We start from the raw sequence: 20,579 nt of genomic DNA on the forward strand, positions 1-20,579 counted from the left end.
CGGTGGAGATGGTGTTCTTCGGGTCATAGGCAGCATTCCTCCTCCTCCAAACACGGCGAGTTGAGTTGATGCCAAAGAGCTCCATTTTGGTCACATCTGACCACAACACTTTCACCAGTTGTCCTCTGAGTCATTCAGATGTTCATTGGCAAACTTCAGATGTGCATGTAAATGTATTCTTGAGCAGGGGGACCTTGCGGGTGCTGCAGGATTTCAGTTCTTCACGGCGTAGTGTGTTACCAATTGTTTTCTTGGTGACTATGGTCCCAGCTGCCTTGAGATCATTGACAAGATCCTTCCGTGTAGTTCTGGGCTGATTCCTCACCGTTCTCATGATCATTGCAACTCCACGAGGTGAGATCTTGCATGGAGCCCCAGGCCGAGGGATATTGACAGTTCTTTTGTGTTTCTTCCATTTGCGAATAATCGCACCAAATGTTGTCACCTTCTCACCAAGCTGCTTGGCGATGGTCTTGTAGCCCATTCCAGCCTTGTGTAGGTCTACAATCTTGTCCCTGACATCCTTGGAGAGCTCTTTGGTCTTGGCCATGGTGGAGAGTTTGGAATCTGATTGATTGATTGCTTCTGTGGACAGGTGTCTTTTATACAGGTAACAAGCTGTGGTTAGGAGCACTCCCTTTAAGAGTGTGCTCCTAATCTCAGCTCGTTACCTTTATAAAAGACACCTGGGAGCCAGAAATCTTTCTGATTGAGAGGGGGTCAAATACTTATTTCCTTCATTAAAATGCAAATAAATTTATAACATTTTTGACATGCGTTTTTCTTGATATTTTTGTTGTTATTCTGTCTCTCACTGTTCAAATAAACCTAACAGTAAAATTATAGACTGATCATTTCTTTGTCAGTGGGCAAACATACAAAATCATCAGGGGATCAAATACTTTTTTCCCCCACTGTATGATTATTTAGAACCACTTTTGTCAAGGGGAAATGAAAGGTATACATATTGGTGTGTGTTTGTGTGTGTATGTGTATCCCTGGTGCAACTATGCTTTGATAGAGGGGGTAAGAACTGCTGGTTGAGTCAGTATTAAAGTTTGGGTCTCTATCTACTGTACATACAGTTGTGGTTAATGATTACTGTAACCTCTTTGTTTTTAGCAGCGGTGGAAACGGTTGCAGAAGGGGGGGGGGGGGGCATGGCTTAACTCTGTCCGGAATTGGCGACAGGGAATTATTCAAAATTATCCACAGATCTGAGCGAAAATGTTGCGGTGTGAAAAAATACTCTGATTGTGTAGCTTTTTATTTAGGTGATTTCTAGTTCTCAAAGATCATATAAAAAAATATTTAAGTCAATTATCTTTTCTAAATACTTTGTCTGGGATTACCGTAAATTCCGGACTATAAGCCGCAACTTTTTTCTCACGCTTTGAACCTCGCGGCTTAAACAACGACGCGGCTAATAAATGGATTTTTCCCGCTTTCAATTTATTTTATTTTTTTTAAAACACATTCTGTGACGTGCTCAGTTTTTTGGCGGCATGAAGCTTTCATTAGACCAATGAAATTGCCGAACGGGTTAAGGTCAAACAACTTTTTTGTTTACTGTTTAGATTAAATCGAGCACTCTCAAACTTATTACGGTAGTCATTTTGTCACCCTCATCATGGCAAAGACATGGAGAAATGCATATGATGCAGCTTTCAAGTTGAAGGCGATTGATCTGGCTGTTGGAAAAGGAAATAGAGCTGCTGCACGGGAGCTTGGTCTTAATGAGTCGATGATAAGACGTTGGAAACAGCAGCGTGAGGAATTGACTCAGTGCAAAAAGACAACTAAAGCTTACTGCTAATTTTTTATTTTTTGTTACAAGCCGTGTTTCGTTAAAGCCTATTTATTTATGTTACAAGCCGTGTTTCGTTAAAGCCTATTTATTTTTGTTACAAGCCGTGTTTCGTTAAAGCCTGTGTAAAGTTCATTTGTTTCAATGTACCGGTAGGCACCTGCGGCTTATAGACATGTGTGGCTTATTTATGTACAAAATAATATATATTTTTAAATTCAGTGGGTGCGGCTTATATTCAGGAGCGCTTAATAGTCCGGAAATTACGGTAGTTATTTAACTGTACACTGAAAGCATTTTTCCATCCCAAAAATGGCTTTTAAACAAATAAATAAAAAAATATATATTTGGTGTGGCCGCCGCTAAATTAATACAGGGGAAACACTGAATCTTTTAGTGTATCAGATAATGAAGTTCATGTTTTTGCCATGCCTGGTTTACCAAACTGGGATTAACAGGAAAGTCTCACCATGTCTTTCCTCTATCACTGGATGATATGAAGCTCAAAGTAGAGCAATAGATGTCACGCCCTGATCTGTTTCACCTGTCCGTGATTGTCTCCACCCCCCTCCAGGTGTCGCCCATCTTCCCCATTATCCCCTTTGTATTTATACCTGTGTTCTCTGTTTAAAAATGTTTGTACAAACTGGCCATGACTGACCCAACACACTTGGACCAGCTCCGCAACGCCATCTCCTCCCAAGGAGCCACCATTGGTAGGCACAAGGAGTTGCTTCGCGGCCTGATGGAAGGGTTCCAGGCCATGGCCGAACGTCACGACCTAGTTTTGGACGCATTGCGGGAGCAATTCCGTGTGTTGCCTACTAGGCAGTCTACCACAACGGTAACCTCCCAGCCCCTCAGTAACCTGGCTGGTAGCAGCGCCGTCACCCAGGTTTCCCAGGAACCCCACTTACCTCCCCCGGAGCGCTACGATGGAGATTCCAGAACCTGCCGGGCCTTTCTCTCCCAGTGCTCCCTTGTTTTCGAGCTGTAGCCTATTTCGGTCCCCTCGAACCGCTCGAGGATAGCGTACATCATTATGCTGATGTCAAGGAATGTTAGAGCACTGGACGGGCGCTCTATAGGCTGGGTCACCCACCATACCACCCCCATCAACCTACGAGTGTCGGGAACCACAGTGAGACGATCCAATTCCTGCTAACTGAGTCTCAGCAGGTTCCTGTGGTATTGGGATTCTCTTGGCTCCAGCGACACAATCCCTCGATTGACTGGTCTACTGGTGCCATCATCGGCTGGAGCCCGTTCTGCCACACTCATTGCCTGAAATCAGCTCTGCCTTCCCCGGGATGTCTTCCTGGGTGCTTGGAAATTGCACCGGATCTCTCTGCCATTCCTGTGGAGTACCAGGACCTCCGGGAGGGGTTCAGTAAGGCCCGGGCCACTTCACTTCCGCAACACCAACAAGTAACCAAGGATGTTAAGCCGGATGCTCTGACACGCCGCTATAGCCCCGCGGCTACACCCCCGGAAGCCGAGACCTTTCCCCCCTGCTCCAAGATCATTAGCCCCTCTGCTGTTCATCCTCTGTTGCCCTGTACCCTCCGTATACTTCCTACTTTTCAGGTGTCTAGATGTAAACCCATGTCTCACAGCCCTTCGCTAGGTGGCGTCCCTAGAGGGTGGGTACTGTCACGCCCTGATCTGTTTTACCTTTCCTTGTGATTGTCTCCACCCCCCTCCAGGTATCGCCCATCTTCCCCATTATCCCCTGTGTATTTATACCCATGTTCTCTGTTTGTCTGTTGCCAGTTCGTCTTGTTTGTCAAGTCAACCAGCGTTTTTCTCAGCTCCTGCTTTTCCCCATTCTCTCTTTTTCTCGCCCTACTGGTTTTGACCCTTGCCTGGTTTTGACCCCCGCCTGTCTGACCACTCTGCCTGCCCCTGAGCCTGCCTGTCGTCCTGTATCTTGGCCCCACCCCTCTGAATTATCGACCCCTGCCTGCCTTGACCTGTCATTGCCAGCCCCTGTTGCTGTAATAAACATTGTTACTTCAACACAGTCTGCACTTGGGTCTTACCTGAAACGTTATAATAGAGGCCTTTTGGATGCAAGCAACTATGATAAAACACATTAAGTCTACTACATAATGTGTGTTGCTACATTGCACAGAAGACCCGCTAATACAATTCTAATCTTCTGCACCAATCATCCAGTGCAATAGCCTTGGGACAAGGTTTTTAAAGACTTACATTTAGACATGATGGTAACTTTCAATTTTGTGTATCGTTCTTCATACATGGTACCAGTAGGTTTGCACCAAAAAATTCAGGTTACTTTAACAAATAAGTCCCTATAATGCTTATGATGCCATGCGAGTTTGAGTGTCAGTCATTTTGACTTTTACATTAATGTGTCATTAGTGTGCTAGAATTGTTCAGAGGTATGTGGCTCAGGCAGTGTACTGTAACATTTCTCTGTTCCGATGTGCGCACACACACACAAAGCCACCCTGAAGGCCTCAGTGGGATTCACATTCTGGAATGTACATTAAGGTTCCCTTTGCCTTGTCATGTGCATAGGTATAAAACACTGTTTTATATCTATGGTCATATGTGTCTTCCTTATCGTTCTGGAATTATTTTTGTTTGTTTGTTTGGCTTGATTGATTGTCATTGAGTAATCTTGAAATGCTTTTGGGTGTAGGATACTCATATATATATTTTTTTAACCTTTTATTTAACTAGGCAAGTCAGTTAAGAACAGATTCTTATTTTCAATGACGGCCTAGGAACAGTGGGTTAACTGCCTTGTTCAGGGCAGAACGACAGATTTTTACCTTGTCAGCTCGGGGATTCTTCGATCTTTCGGTTACTAGTCCAACGCTCTAACCACTAGGCTACCTGCTGCCCCAGAGGTAGCCTGCTGTATAGGTGCTGAAAGTTGGTATGGCAGTTGAAATGGCAGAGTTCTATGTTGGAATGGCAGAGTTCTAAGCACTCTGGCCTCAGATCTTTGATGTATCAATGGCGCCGGAGAAGAAGGCTGATGTTTTACGTGTCCCCAACCGATTGGGCTTTTTGTTTGTTTATTTGCAACTTATTTTTTAACTTATTTTGTACATAATTTTGCCGATACCGTCTCTTATGACCGAAAATAGTTTCTGGACATCAGGACTGTGATTACTCACCACGGACTGTCAGAATCCTTTTTTCCTTTAACGAGTCTGACGAGCCCGACACAAATTTAATTACGACTTTCTCAGGAACAGGCCAGATCCCCATGATTTGCGTGAAGAAGAGGCGGAGAAAAGGGGCTAGAGGGTGGGCTGCCTTCTGAGCATTCGTAGACGATCGAATAAACCCCCACTTCCTTCCATTCTGCTAGCAAACGTGCAATCTTTGGAGAATAAAATCAATGACCTACGCGGAAGATTAAACTACCAACGGGACATTCAAAAATGTAATATCTTATGCTTCACAGAGTCGTGGCTGAATGACGACACTATCAAAATACAGCTGGCTGGTTATACGCTGTACCGGCAGGATAGAACAGTGGTGTCTGGTAAGACAAGGGGCGGCGGACGATGTATTTTTGTAAATAACAGCTGGTGCACGATATCTAAGGAAATCTTGAGCTATTGCTTGCCTGAGGTAGAGTATCTCATGATAAGCTGTAGACCACACTATCTACCTAGAGAGATTTCATCTGTATTTTCGTAGTTGTTTACATACAACCACAGACTGAGGCTGGCACTAAGACAGATGAGCTGTATTCCGCCATAAGCAAATAAGAAAATGCTCACCCAGAGGCGGTGCTCCTAGTAGCCGGGGACTTTAATGCAGGGAAACTTAAATCCGTTTTACCTAATTTCTATCAGCATGTTAAATGTGCAACCAGAGGGAAAAAAACTCTGGACCACCTTTACTCCACACACAGAGACGCATACAAAGCTCTCCCTCGCCCTCCATTTGGCAAATTTGACCATAATTATATCCTCCTGATTCCTGCTTACGAGCAAAAATGAAAGCAGGAAGCACCAGTGACTAGATAAATAAAAAAGTGGTCAGATAAAGCAGATGCTAAGCTACAGGACTGTTTTGCTACCACAGACTGGAATATGTTCCGGGATTCCTCCGATGGCATTGAGGAGTACACCACATCAGTCATTGGCTTCATTAATAAGTGCATCGATGACATCATCCCCACAGTGACTGTGAGTACATAACCCAACCAGAAGCCATGGATTACAGGCAACATCCGCACTGAGCTAAAGGCTAGAGCTGCCACTTTCAAGGAGCGGTACTTTAACCTGGAAGCTTATAAGAAATCCCACTATGCCCTCCGACGAACCATCAAACAGGCAAATCCTCAATACAGGACTAAGATTGAATCGTACTAAACCGACTCTGACGCTCGTCGCATGTGGCTGGTCTTGCAAACCATTACCGACTACAAAGAGAAGCACAGCCGAGAGCTGCCCAGTGACACGAGCCTACCAGACGAGCTAAATTACTTCTAAGCTCACTTCGAGGCAAATAACACTGAAACATGCATGAGAGCACCAGCTGTCCTGGAAGACTGTGTGATCACGCTCTCTGCAGCTGATGTGAATAAGACCTTTAAACAGGTCAACAATCACAAGGCCACAGGGCCAGACGGATTACCAGGACGTGTACTGCGAGCATGCGCTGACCAACTGTCAAGTGTCTTCACTGACATTATCAACCTCTCCCTGTCCGAGTCTGTAATACCAACATGTTTTAAGCAGACCACCATAGTGCCTGTGCCCAAGAACACTAAGGTAACCTGCCTAAATGACTACCAACCCGTAGCACTCACATCTGTAGCCATGAAGTGCTTTGAAAGGCTGACCATGGCTCACATTAACACCATTATCCCAGAAACCCTAGACCCACTTCAATTTGCATACCTCCCCAACAGATCCACAGATGCAATCTTTATTGCACTCCACACTGCCCTTTCCCACCTGGACAAAAGGAACACCTATGTGAGAATGCTATTCATTGACTACAGCTCAGCGTTCAACACCATAGTGCCCTCAAAGCTCATCAATAAGCTAAGGACCCTGGGACTAAACACCTCCCTCTGCAACTGGATCCTGGACTTCCTGACGGGCTGCCCCCAGGTGGTAAGGGTAGGTAACACACATCTGCCACACTGATCCTCAACACAGGGGCCCCTCAGGGGTGTGTGCTCAGTCCCCTCCTGTATTCCCGGTTCACTCATGACTGCACGGCCAGGCACGACACCAACATCATAAATAATTTTGCCGATGACACAACAGTGGTAGGCCTGATCACCGACAACAATGAGAGCCTATAGGGAGGAGGTCAGAGGGGTGCCAGGACAACAACCTATCCCTCAACGTGATCAAGACAAAGGAGATGATTGTGAACCAAAGGAAAAAGAGGACCGAGCACGCCCCCTTTCTCATCGAAGGGGCTGCACTGGAGCAGGTTGAGAGCTTCAAGTTCCTTGGTGTCCATATCACCAACAAACTAACATGGTCCAAGCACACCAAGACAGTCTTGAAGAGGGCACGACAAAACCTATTCCCTCTCAGGAGACTGAAAAGATTTGGCATGGGTCCTCAGATCATCAAAAGGTTCTACAGCTGCACTATTGAGAGCATCCTGACCAGTTGCATCACTGCCTGGTATGGTAACTGCTCGGCCTCCGACCGCAAGGCACTACAGAGGGTAATGCAAACTGCCCAGTACATAACTGGGGCCAAGTTTCCTGCCATCTGCCATCCAGGACCTCTATACCAGACGGTGTCAGAGGAAGGCCCTAAAAATTGTCAAAGACTCCTGCCACCCCAGTCATAGACTGTTCTCTCTGTTACTGCACGGCAAGCGGTACCGGAGCACCAAGTCTAAGTCCAAGAGGCTTCTAAACAGCTTCTACCCCCAAGCCATAAGACTCCTGAACATCTAATCAAATGGATACCCAGACTATTTGCCCCCCCCCCCCCCTTTTTACAACCCTGCTACTCTCTGTCGTTATCGTCTATGCATTGTCACTTTAAATAACTCTACCTACATGTACATATTATCTCAACTAACCGGTGCCCCCACTCATTGACTCTGTACCGGTGCCCCCTGTATATAGTCTCGCTATTGTTATTTTACTGCTGCTCTTTAATTGCTTGTTTCTTTTATTTCTTATTCTTGTCCTTTATTTTTTTAAACTGCATTGTTGGTTAGGGGCTCGTAAGTAAGCATTTCACTGTGAGATCTACACCTGTTGTATTCGGCGCATGTGACTAATAAAATTTGATTTGATTTCATCAAAGCTGACCCACGAAGTCACTTGTTTTTAATAAGGGCCATTCAGATCAGTCCTATTATGATTCTGTAAGAGGATTAGAACCTGTTTCTCTACTTCGGGTCTACTATGCACTTCAGTGAATAGCAGAACACAGCTCCACTAGTTGTTATTGTACATTATTGAAAGACCAGGGAAGTTAAACTAGGCGGTTGCGTGTGAGTGCGCTTGTTTGTGTGGGTGCACGCGTGCACTTGTATGTGTGGGTGAGTCCTGTCAGCATATCAGATGTGACTTCTTTTTTTCGAAATCATTCTTGTTTTGAGGCTAATAGGCTGTTTATTCAGGCCACTTGCTGTTGAACTTGTTGTTGCAGTAGCTCAGGGCAGGCTCCCCTGACGTCACCTGTGTGTGTGTGGATCACTCAGAAAGAAGATCATGCTACAGAGCCCTGATCTAATGACTCCTGATCCCCCAAGAGACCACAGATGGGTTAGCGTGACCTGGCTGTTGTTGTTTTCATCAACATCATGAGAGCGTTAAGTTAAAAGTCATGTTGGTTATAGGCTTTAGAAAAATAGGCTATAATCAGGATGTGGCAGGCATGGAGGTTGGAGCAGGGCAAAGGCCATTGGATCCACATTGGGGATCGACCTATTCGGATATAGCTGATTCCCACGGGCAGCGCTGGTTTCCGGCTCTGCTTGGCCCAATTTCGGATGTGGCGTACAGTGCGTTTTCGTCAATTCCTGTGTAATATTAGGTTGCTTCTTGTGTAAATATTTTCCGTCTGGATTTTAATGATTTGTAGTTCTTCAATCAAAGTCGCGAGAGTACGACTCCCCATAATTGTATTGTACCTTGTTTCTTTCCTTCAGAGAACAGTAGTTATAGTCCATAATGTAACGTTATGAATGGTGGCCTTGATGAACAGTCACTGGAATGTGTTGATGCGCTGTCTATCTTCTTCTCATTTTCTGTTCTTCTCTCTAGATAGAAAACCAATGAAACCATAATGTGACATCACACAGTAAAACCCTTTTTCCACCCACCCCCTTTCTCTCCCTTTGTCGTTCTCTCTCGTTCTCTCTCTCTCGTTCTCTCTCTCTCTTTCTGTCGATCTCTCTTCTCAGGGACAATTGGAAGTGTGTGCTGTTCTGCAGGTTCCAGATCTAGAACCAGAACAGACAGAGTTCTATGTGGTTTTAGAAGGTTCCAGACTAGCCCATGTTACTGTAGGGAAAAGAACAGAGGATGGAAAGTCTCTGTGCTTCACTGTTCCAGGTGAGTCCCACAATTCCTGGTGCCCATTGATCCCAGATCAGTCTGACAGTCACACACAGGGCTACTGACTGAGGTTAGAACAGAACCCTTAGTTTGATACAGGGTCATTGCCTCCAGTTATCATTAGTTCCCCTTTTATTCAAATTTTAGGTCATAAATAACATGGATTCTAATAAAGTCAGATGTATTCATAGGAGTAGTTTGCCTAACTTAATGAAGACCATGTTGGTCCAAACATTGTTGCTAGATCACAAGCTTCAATAGAAATCATGTTTGGGAGCAGAAAACTATTCTTGTCTTATTGTGTCCATATTAGGACAGCCTCGGTGTCAGCAGGACTCTCAGACCATATTGTCATATTCCATCATCAGTCGCCTGTTCGTCTCCTCTCCTCCACAGGTCATGACCTTCAGGAGACTGTCTCTGTCACAGCGTATTGCCACACAGAGGGCAGAGCCAAGCCCTGTGGAGGCGGGGCCTCGCTGGACTACGTCTGTGATTTGCCACAGGAAGTGGCCGAGTACCTGCTAGCCAATAGCGACTGTCTGAGTCCCCAGAGCCACCTGGAGGTCCTGAGGAGGGTTTCAGCAGCTCCAGGGGAGGGGAACATGAAGGGAGACAGGAGTGCTGGCTCAGGAGAGCACTATCTGGGGAAGAGAGACCAGGAGGATGGCTATGTGGGTGGGAGACCCAGACCTGATCCAGAGGTGGAGTGTCGTCTCAGGGAGATGGATGAGAGGATAACCCAGGCCATGGCCAACCTGGACTACCCTCTGGAGTGGAGCGGCAAGGCCAGCCAACCTAGAGAAGGTAACTAGCTATCCTAGTTATCCACTTAGCCAATAGGCCTATGTCATATAGATTACAGTCAGTAACAGGTAAGGAAGATATGCCCCAAGACAGTTATCCCTGTTCAGAAAGATAAATAATTATTGAAATGAAACAATGAAAACAATAGCTTCTGTATAGGCTACACAGACGTATTCAGATGAATGCCATCATTTTTCAGTCATAACATTTCAGATAGTGCCATGTAATGTGTTCACACACAGAACAACACTCACTTAACTCAACTTGTACTTACTGTGGCTGGTGCCATGGAACCATGGTAAGGGCAATAATGCAGACTACACATACTCTCTTTCAATGTGCTTATGTCATGTTCATTGTCACATGAGCGTTTTATATGGTGTTACATTGTCTCTACAAGTAAGGGAGGAAATACTATAGACAGACATCATCTCTGGTGCCAGCCTGTTTCTGCATGCAACACAACAACAATGCCACATGGATAACTTGCCAAACAGGTCAACAGAACCAGCAGTCTGGCAGAGACAGACTGGCACCACTATGGCCAGATTCAAACGAAAGCCTACATGCACACAAAACTCATTATCAAAACTCGTTATTTAACTTTATCAAGCTAGTGAAAGCACAAGGATCGTGATAACATTAGTTTGGACTGTGTGTGTCATACTGAGAAGGGAAGAGTGAAGGGGGATAGAGAAAAGCACTCCATTCTAGCCACAGACCAAGTTCACCCACAGCTTCTTACGTAAGAGGGGGGGGATTGTGTTTTGTAAATTGTGCTCTTCAATGCTTGCCCGTCTCATCGGAAAGGTCGCGTATTGTCTGTGTGCCTGAGTGTTGGTCTCCACTACGGGACAGGAATCTCAGTACGCTCCGTCTTTCTCGCTCTTTCTCCTTTTCACATTCTCTGTCTCTCTCTCTCTGTCTTTCTCTCTCTATAAATATAATTTGAAGCTTTTGCAAATGAGACAAACATCTGCGGCTCTATTTTTGCTTCCGCTAAGGAGGCGCAAATGTCAAACACATATTAGTTTGCAATTTTGTCACGTAAAAATGGGCATTTTCCAGCCCTTACGCCAGGTTCGGCAATTTACCTGACTAACATCAACTCGCTGGCGCTGAGGTAGGAGGGTTGGGAATATTTGAGGTGTCCTTAAAAACAAGCGCAGAAGTGACATTTTCATGCAGCGCTAATGGGAAATTTTAATGTTCACGCAGTTGATAATGTTGCAGCCTATCCAGCCATGACACACAGTGCCCACGGAACGAGAGATGTGCCTTTTGTGCCGGTGAATCTCGTATTAGAAACATAAAAAATAAATGATAGGTTTCCCCCCCCCATTTCGTTTAATTTAATTAAAAACAAGCATAACCTACCCTCCCCTTAATCAAGGCTTGCTTAGTAGCTTCTCATAAGTGCTTTTTTTAAATCCTGGCCATGCATTAGCCAAGCAGCCTATAAATAAAGAGGTTTTAAATGGTCTACTGAAAGGTTTTTGCCCTCATGCTTTTTAATGATTCACAATTCACATACCTGCGTACTTCATTCCACTTAAGCTACCCGTCCCCATTTTCAAAGAGCGCCTCTCGTCCGATTACCAAAGACACGCTCTTCCAAACTATTCAGTCCTCCTGTAATGCCATGTCAAAGGCAGATTGTTTTTTGAATGTGCCTCAACGGTACAATTGACGATAGAATTGACAGGAGCCTAGTATTTTTTATTTTTTTTTGTCCTGCCCAATGCATTTGCCAAATAGCAGCCTATCAATAAAGGGTTTGGCTCATTTGACTTCTTTGAAATACATTTTAACCACCAAATCTTTATTCAAAGATCAAGTTTGGGAGCATCAAAAGAGTGAGCTGACATTCTTTTTATCATTATTTTAGCCAGCTCCCGTTATAATTTTGGATGTGCGTAAAAGCCTCCAAAGTCGACCTTAATATTATATGCCCACGGCGACCAATTATGGTACCTATACCTGTCTTTAGACATACTGTAGCCTATTTAAAACAAGTTGTTTTGATTAGAATTTGATTAGAATTATTCACTCTTTTTTAAGCCTTATGAATAGTGAATTTAATCTTGCTTATTGACAATGTTCTGATAGTCCATGCCTCTGACATGGCAGATATAATGGAATGTACTGTAGGCCTCGCCCTTATCAGTGTGGATGTTAATTTTAACAATATATTTCCATATTGAAAGCCATGCAATTAGAACTACAATGTGGACTGCAAACATGTTAAACCTATTTAGCAAATATGGGATAGGCCAACATACATGTTGTTTCTGTAGGCTCTTTAACAAACTAGGCTATAAAGGATTAACATTCAAACTGGAGTTGATGACAACGCAATACATAAAAGACCCTAAATACTCAATTTTAAGCAACCACATATTTAGCCATGGAGCATGTTCTGACTGGCCAGTGAGGGGTCAAGCCTTGACACACCTACAACTTGTTTATTCATTAAAACCCAGCCTTTTCGCACCACCGCCAGCTACTGCGGCCATAATTCCGGTTGTGAAAATAGCTCAAATATTTATGGCACACCCCCGAACCTATAGCGCTAGTGCTAAGATTTAGCATTGCATTAGGTTTGTTAAAATAATGTCTCTAAGGACATTTTTTAATACATTTTCTTAGTTGACTGAACTTCGACGTGGAAGGTACAGTATTTTCCCCTCATTTACAGTTCTTGATCAAGTAATTGGGTCATGGTAATGTGGTACATCGTTAAGCATTTGTGGCACAGTATGAGTAACTGTGGGAACGAACACAGCGTGAGAAAGATATGGAGAGAACGTTCAAGTTTAGGACAGCGATTTAGAATGAAGAGATATAGACCTATCTCGATAGCAACTATAGCTTTCTTTCTTTGTCTTGCTGGAAAGTATAGAGGTTCAATGACCATTGACTGACCTATTTCCCCTCCTAAAAAATGTCATTCAGTGTGTGTAATCAAACACAACAAGGATGTGTGTGTGCCCTGCTCTGGGCTGCAGCCACCTGGTCCCTCCAACACACTGGCTTCATTAAAACATGCTGAGCAGGTTTAGAGGGTTACCGTATTTGTGTGTGTGTCTGGGCTCTTCTGATGATCTCTTGCTGGCTTCTGTCAATGTCATGATCAGGATGGGAATCCCTGTCACTCTCAATGTCTCATCTCTTCATTATGAGGAAGAGTTACTGAAGTTGCCTCTCAAATGACACCCCATTTCTGGTCATTAGTAGTGTACTAGATAGGGAACAGGGTGCCATTTGATATGCTGCCTGACTCAAACAGGGGTGAATTCTCCCAAGGACTTGTAGCTAACGTGGTACTTAATTTTTTCTCAATACCACAGCCCTAAGATACAAGCCAGTATAATTATATAATATAATAAACTAACACCAGTGTGACAAACCTGACCTGCTTTGTTGGTATGCATTCTCCATACAGTTTTATAGTCTAGATAGACTTCACACAGCATGACACACATCTGGATTGTGTGTTAGCTACAGTAGGCCTTCATACGGTACCATGTAGTTCTGTTCTTGTCTATTAATGTTCTGTATTATGTCATGTTTCATGTTTTGTGTGGACCCCAGGAAGAGTAGCTGCTGCTTTTACAATAGCTAACGGGGATCCTAATGAAATAGCAAATACCAAATGTATGTGTTCTAGCTACAGTGCATACCATCTATGTGCATACCATGTACTACTGTGTGTGTGCACAGTCAGAGTGTATTTCGGCATTCACACCTGACCTGGAGCCAGGATATGTGTGTTTAGGTCTAGAGAGTGGAGTATACACAATAAGTGTGGATGGTGAAGATATCGTGTGAAGGATAACAGGTTGAGTGATCTATAGTGGAGATGTAAGAGGCCACAATGTTCTTATACGGAGGGCTGGTCACCTCTGGCCTAAATACTGTCTGTATTCGTCTATTTTATGGAACACAGTGTTGTCTGTGTCTGCAATGTTATTAACATTGACTACCATGTTATTTTACCCCCTCTTACCTTCTCAATTCAATTGGCATGGGAAACATGTTTACATTGCCAAAGCAAATACTAAAACAATAAACGTGTAAAAAATCTTCTGAAATTAACAGTAAACATTACACTCACAAAAGTTTAAAAGGTATAAAGGCATTTCAAATGTTATATTTTTAGCTATGTACAGTTTTTAAACAATGGGCGCATAGTTGAAGTATGGATATCAGGGGAAAATAAATAAATAAACTCTCTGTCTCTCTCTCTGCAGAGCACCAGCCCAGGGACACTCTCCTCCACCTCTCCGTGCGTCTGGGTTTGCTCTGTCTCTCCCGCTTCCTGATTGGCCAGCCCAGGGGTCAGAGGGCACTGACCCTGCCAAATGAGGAGGGGGCCACACCCCTCCAGCTGGCTCAGAACGGAGGAGACCACACCCTCTTTATGGCGCTTGCCACGTGAGTCTCCGCCTCTGCATCACAAAAGATTACATCATCATCATGTTTTTTTATTTATTGACTTCATTTTACCAGGTAAGTAATTGAGAACACAGTCTCTTTTGCCATAACGACCCAAGAGCAATGATTCGTGTGAGTGATTAATGTCATAAAAAAATTGCCAACTCAATCAGATAACTAACACATACCTTCCTACTTCACTTCCATACAGCCCCCCTGTCCCACAGAGGTCTCCCCCTGTCGGGGTGTGCTCCGTGTGGGCAGATAGGACTTGTGTGCTAAGGGTATGTCCTCGGTCTGGCACCCTTAACCTTACCTTCCTGGGGGGCCCTGAGAGCAGTGTTCTGGACAACATCCTGGTTCTCAGAGAAAAACTGACGGACCACAATATCCTCAGACAGGTGAGATCAGGGCCCGTATCCACAAAGCGTCTCAGATCACGTATCCACAAAGCGTCTCAGAGTAGGAGTGCTGAGGATCAATTTTGCCTTTTGGATCATAATGAATACGTTTATATGGACAGATCCTAGCTCCTACCCTGCAATGCTTTGTGGATATGGGCCCAGAATTCAGACCAGTGTTCAGTTTAGCTCAAGGTGTTTCAGGTGAGTCCAGTGGATTAGGGAGGAAAACATTGTGAAGATTTTGAGGAAAAACTAAAGCTGACTTAAACAAACTCCAAAACAAACTATTGGTGTTTGATCTGTCTAATACATGTTTTAACTAATCCACACATGATTGGTCTAGTTTTTGGACTTGTTCAAACCGGTGGATCTTTAATTACAGTTTGTAATGGGGATGTTACACACACTGAGTCGTAAACATGTGATCACTTAACTGTTGAATGACATAGATGCCACATAGTGACATGAATACGTCTGTTAAAAGATTAAGTTACATAATGTTGTTGTAGCCACCAATTGCTGCTGCTTGATTATAAAATAACTGGGAACATTCATAGGCAAATTGTAACTGTACACAGTGGTCAATTTATTAGGTACACCAACACGTTCACCAAAATGGTTCACTCCTGTAGACAGTGAGTCACATGTAGGGCTGTTATGGTGACCGTATTACCGCCACACCTGAGGTTACGAGTCATGATGGCAGTCAAATTCCATGTGACCGTTTAGTCACGGTAATTAGGCTTCTCCAAGCTCTGATGCTGCTGATGCTCATTAGTAGCCTACCAAACTTGCTAACAGCCTGGTACTCTGCACTCTATTGTCCTTCTAATCACACTGACATCAATGCAAATGTGTCGAAAATCTAATCAAACACTTTATGAGAGCCCATGAGCTCATGTTACGCAACATTTCTATAGGCTATGTAATTGTGCGAGAAAACAGAGTGATGGCCTCTATTAAAATGTGGATCCCATCAGCTTTCTATAGGCTAGAGCTACTATATTTATTTCTCAACCTTCATAATATTAAGCACATTGCTTCTCTTTACAACAGGAGTATAGCCTACCTGGCTGGCATGAAAATGAACCACGACAAAAGCGTTCTCCATTCGTTATTTAAGTGCATAGATGACATGTATTATTCTTCCCTGCCTCTGTTTTGATACAGGTGCATGGTAATGGTCCATTCTAAATCAAAGCTAATTTCACACATATATTATTTAGTATATGTAAAGAGAAGATTAAATCAAGAATAGTGGTGACAATATTAGCCTATTACTTGTGAAGGATGCCCAGCTTTAGGCAAACAGCGCATGCTTTTTTTGCGACTTTTCAAATCATAGTCGCACACCTCATGTAGCCTAGTCCATAGGCCTATATGTTTTGATAAGGTTTGTATCACAGCTAAAGTGGTCAAATAACGTCTTAAAATGAAGCACATTAATCTGCTTTACAATGGGTTTAGAGCCTAACTGGCATACATGCACAGCGCGTGAGTTTGGGGAAGATAATTTTCACCATAAAAGTTCACCTTTTATAATAAAAGCATTACATGCATAATCACATTTGTGGTCACTTTTGAGAATGGTGCTCTCCTGCTAATGTAACATTCCCGCTTATAGCCTACTTCCGTGTGCGCATTGCTGTGCTTATAATGTGAAGAAATAACTCAACAGTTTATCAACATTTTAAGCTAAACGTTCTCATCTGTTGCGCCAGGCTCATTGCTTATAACAGTTTTTTTATTCTAGTAGTTGTATTAATTTGCGATCGATCGCATCTCACAACTGTCCCGGACCATGTTTGTAATATTTATTTCTCGTACAAAATGGAATAGGTCAACTTTGGTACTATGGAGGATAGTAGATTGACATAGGCTAATGCTTTTGCTGTTCGTTAGGCCTACTCATCTTGTTGGCTGACGAAAAGTAAATGTGGACAGTTCTTCCCATATCTTCAATATGCCCCTTGGAATTGGATGAGGACGTGCGCAGTTGTGTACCCAATGTGTCTGTCTTCACTTGTAGCCTGTGAGAAAGACCCGATCACGTGATGGAGAGTCATGTGAGTGAGAGGTCCTTCGGCACGCAGCAGGGAGAAAGGAATTATAATTATTATATTCTGCCCAAGGGCTCAATGGCCACCTGCCGCAAAAGTCATGGATTTTTTTAGGGGGCATTATGGCCACACAAAGCGGATGCAGCCGAGAAATTCGAGACATTATCAAGAGCTTGTCAAATTGTGAATGAGAGACTGATGAAGTGTGTACAGCCTGCGCAAAAAAACAAAGCAGAGGTCATGCCTTTTGTGCGACTTTTTTCAAATCATCATGCAGCCTTAGAATGTATTACAAATCAAAACACATTTCCCAACATTTGTATCTCAACTAAAGTTACATTAATAACTCTAAATTAAGCATATAGGAGTACCTGTTTCTTTGTTAACTGCTCAACACAGAATAGCCGCATGTGTGGACTCCTTTGAGCATGGTATGATTGTTGGTGCCAGGCGCGCCGGGTTTCAGTATCTCAGAAACTGCCAGTTTCCTGGGCTTTTCACGCACGACACAGTATCTAGGGTTTACCGAGAATGGTGCGACAAACAAAAAAATCCAGTCAGTGGCAGTCCTGTGGGCGAAAACAGCTCGTTGATGAGAGGTCGAAGGAGAATGGCAAGAATTGTGCAAGCCAACAGGTGGGCCACAAACAGGCAAATAATGGCGTAGTACAACCGTGGTGTGCAGAACGGCATCTTGGAACGCAGAACTCATCGGTCCTTGTCACGGATGGGCTATTGCAGCAGTCGACCACACCGGGTTCCATTCTTATCAGCTAAAAACAAGAAGTAGGCACGCGATCACCCAACAGTGGAGTCAGGATTTGGCGTTAGCAGTCCATGGCCCAATCCTGTCTGCTGTCAACAGTACAGGCTGGTGACGGTGGTTTAATGGTGTGGGGAATGTTTTCCAGACACACATTAGGTCCATTGTTACCAATTGAGCAATGTTTCCATGACCCAGATAATTCAGGCTGTTCTGGAGGGAAAGGAAGGTCTGACCCATTACTAGATTGGTGTACCTAATAAACTGGCCGATCAGTGTGTATAGCTGCTTCATCAAAAAATACTTAAGTGAAAATGTAATTAATTAATTGACTATGTTTTACTGTAATAAAACCTTATAATATAATGAATGCATTTACATTGAAATTCATAGGCTGTGTATAGTATAGTTTACCTACAGTATATATGATTGTTATTATTTTTAAGAGCATGTTGTCACAGAACTCCTGTTTTTGGCACAGATCTCAGCACTGAGAGGTGATGTTGATGTTCAGATGGAGGACAGTGACAGAGTGGATGTCCATACAACTGATACCAGTGACGGAGGTGAGGGTGAAACACCAAACTCAGGATTGTGGCTTTAACTTAGTGATGAGTCTTTCAAAACAAACTCTGTCCAGAGAGTCACGGTGCTTTCCCTGGGTCCCCAAACAGCACTATTTACCAGTGGACAGTCTCACTTACCACAAATAGAACAGGAAGACCAGGCCATGAACAGTGTTTGCACATGAGACACACAGAGAGAAGGGCAAAGCCCAGTCCACACGCACACACACACACACCACGCTGACCTGCGTGTATGTGGCTCCATGACGCCACACACACCACCCAGCCAGCACACACGTGTCATGTCTGAGTGTGTTTAAATTAACTAAACAGACGATGCACACTCACTACACAAATGTCAGCAAGTTGCGTGCTATACAGGATACACACTGCACAGGGATAAGCAGTGGGAAATGTACATTTTCTTTTACTAGCAACTCAGATTTTTTTTACCAGCCAGAATATTTTGTTTATCCATAATTGCACAAAAAACAGATGAGCATGCTTTCTAATATTTAAAAAAACAAGAAATATATTACTAGTAATATAGTATATTACTTGCTTCATTTCATTTCATTTTTGTGACCTGCGTCTTTTAACCAATGTACAGTATTTAGATCCAATAATAAAAACAGATAAACAGTTCTACAACAGAACATCAATAATCAACAAAGTGCCTGCCCTGCCACAAAATGCTGAGTGATATGGTTTATTTATTATTATAGTTCAGGGCTCAACGCTGACATTTTTTATAAGGAGTACATGATGTGCTCCTAAGTAGAAATGTAGAAGCACACAAATAAATCTAGTTGAACAATGACTAAAAGTTAATGAATAAAAGTCCAAGCTCAATCAAGCACAGGCATTAGGTGAGACATTTTCAGCTGGCCCTTTAAGGGATGGGCTGTTACAGTGGTAATTTGGGAACTTGCTTATCTGTGATGAAAACAATCTCACACTGCAATGTCTTCTTAGCAGCAGACAGTTGTAGCAAACACAAACTAACATTGAAAAACAACTTAGCATGTGAACAAAACGATGTAACTGGCCAAGAAACACGAGGACAAAGTCACACTTTATGAGTCTTTCTTGTCTGTTCGACCAACTTTTACATCTGGGCTTTGGATTTAAAAAAAAAACTTTTTCCAAATGCTCCGCCAACGTGTCTGGTGAAATATACATTCTCACCCGCCAATGACAAAATCTACCCGCATTTGGCGTGTGTTAATTTCCAACCATGGTCTGTATGAGAGAGATTAATAAAGCAGAGGAGGGAGGAAGGGAGAGGGAGAGAGTGGTGGTTGGCCTCACATTCAGTTGGTCTGAGACCCCTTCTAAGAACCAGTTGAGATGATGAAAAAGATGAAGACACTGTCTTACGATGCTAAGTGTGTGGAATGTATGTGTCTGGGGTTTGCGTGTGTGTTTCTGGGGAAAAAGGTCCTGTCTGGTGTGTGTCTAGATGCCTCCTTCAGTAAATACAGCTTCATGGAGCAAGTCTTGGATGACCTAATATGACTTGGCATAAAATAATAGCCATACACACACACACTAGACAGATGAGGTGTTGGACATGGTGTGAGTGTGTGTGTCAGAGCTTTGGCCTCTCCGTCTAGAAGCTGTCCATATTTACTGTCTCTCACTCTGTCTGTGTCACAGACAGAACGTCTGTGAAAGGCTGTAAGTAAAGCTACACAGCTGCTCGGATAAAGCAGATTTTTTTTAACTTCAACATCCTGATATCAATTCCAACTGTTTCTCTCGCTCTCTTCCTGTAATTAGTTTAATTTACCAAGCCTTTTGGGGAACACACACAAACGCATGCACACACACACACAAACGCATGCACACACACACACACACACCACACACACACACACACACACACACACACACACACACACACACACACACACACACACACACACACACACACACACACACACAGAAAGCCCTTTGTGAAAAAATCAGTGGTGTAGGTGAGAGGTTAGGTTGGGACTCATTCCCTCTCTTCTGGGTGGGCTGCGGTGGTGCCCCCCCCCACCCCCCCCCCCCCCACCCCACACACACACACACATCTCCTCAGACACACGCTGCCTCTCTCTCTCTCTCTCTCGTTTCTGGTAACCGTAGTGACGGCAGGCTTGATATCGATGCATACATAGAGAGACAGGACAGGAAGTCTTATCTCAGTA

The 20,579-nt window shown here is 43.6% G+C and overlaps 1 protein-coding gene across 3 annotated transcripts in view; it reads left to right on the forward strand.

Annotated features, from left to right (window-relative positions):
- arhgef28a (Rho guanine nucleotide exchange factor 28a) overlaps positions 1-20,579 on the forward strand; it is a 107,544-nt gene that overhangs the window by 12,498 nt on the left and 74,467 nt on the right. For all 3 annotated transcript variants that reach the window (XM_082958088.1, XM_014128072.3, XM_045689858.2), the window contains exons 3-7: positions 9,194-9,344; positions 9,744-10,154; positions 14,408-14,591; positions 14,803-14,992; positions 18,300-18,384. In XM_082958088.1, the coding sequence (XP_082814214.1) occupies positions 9,194-9,344; positions 9,744-10,154; positions 14,408-14,591; positions 14,803-14,992; positions 18,300-18,384 (1,021 nt within the window). The remainder of the gene's footprint in view (positions 1-9,193; positions 9,345-9,743; positions 10,155-14,407; positions 14,592-14,802; positions 14,993-18,299; positions 18,385-20,579) is intronic.

The sequence above is a fragment of the Salmo salar genome, chromosome 11, assembly GCF_965601325.2.
Source record: "Salmo salar chromosome 11, fSalSal1, whole genome shotgun sequence".
In the NCBI taxonomy this organism is placed as follows: Eukaryota; Metazoa; Chordata; class Actinopteri; order Salmoniformes; family Salmonidae; genus Salmo; species Salmo salar.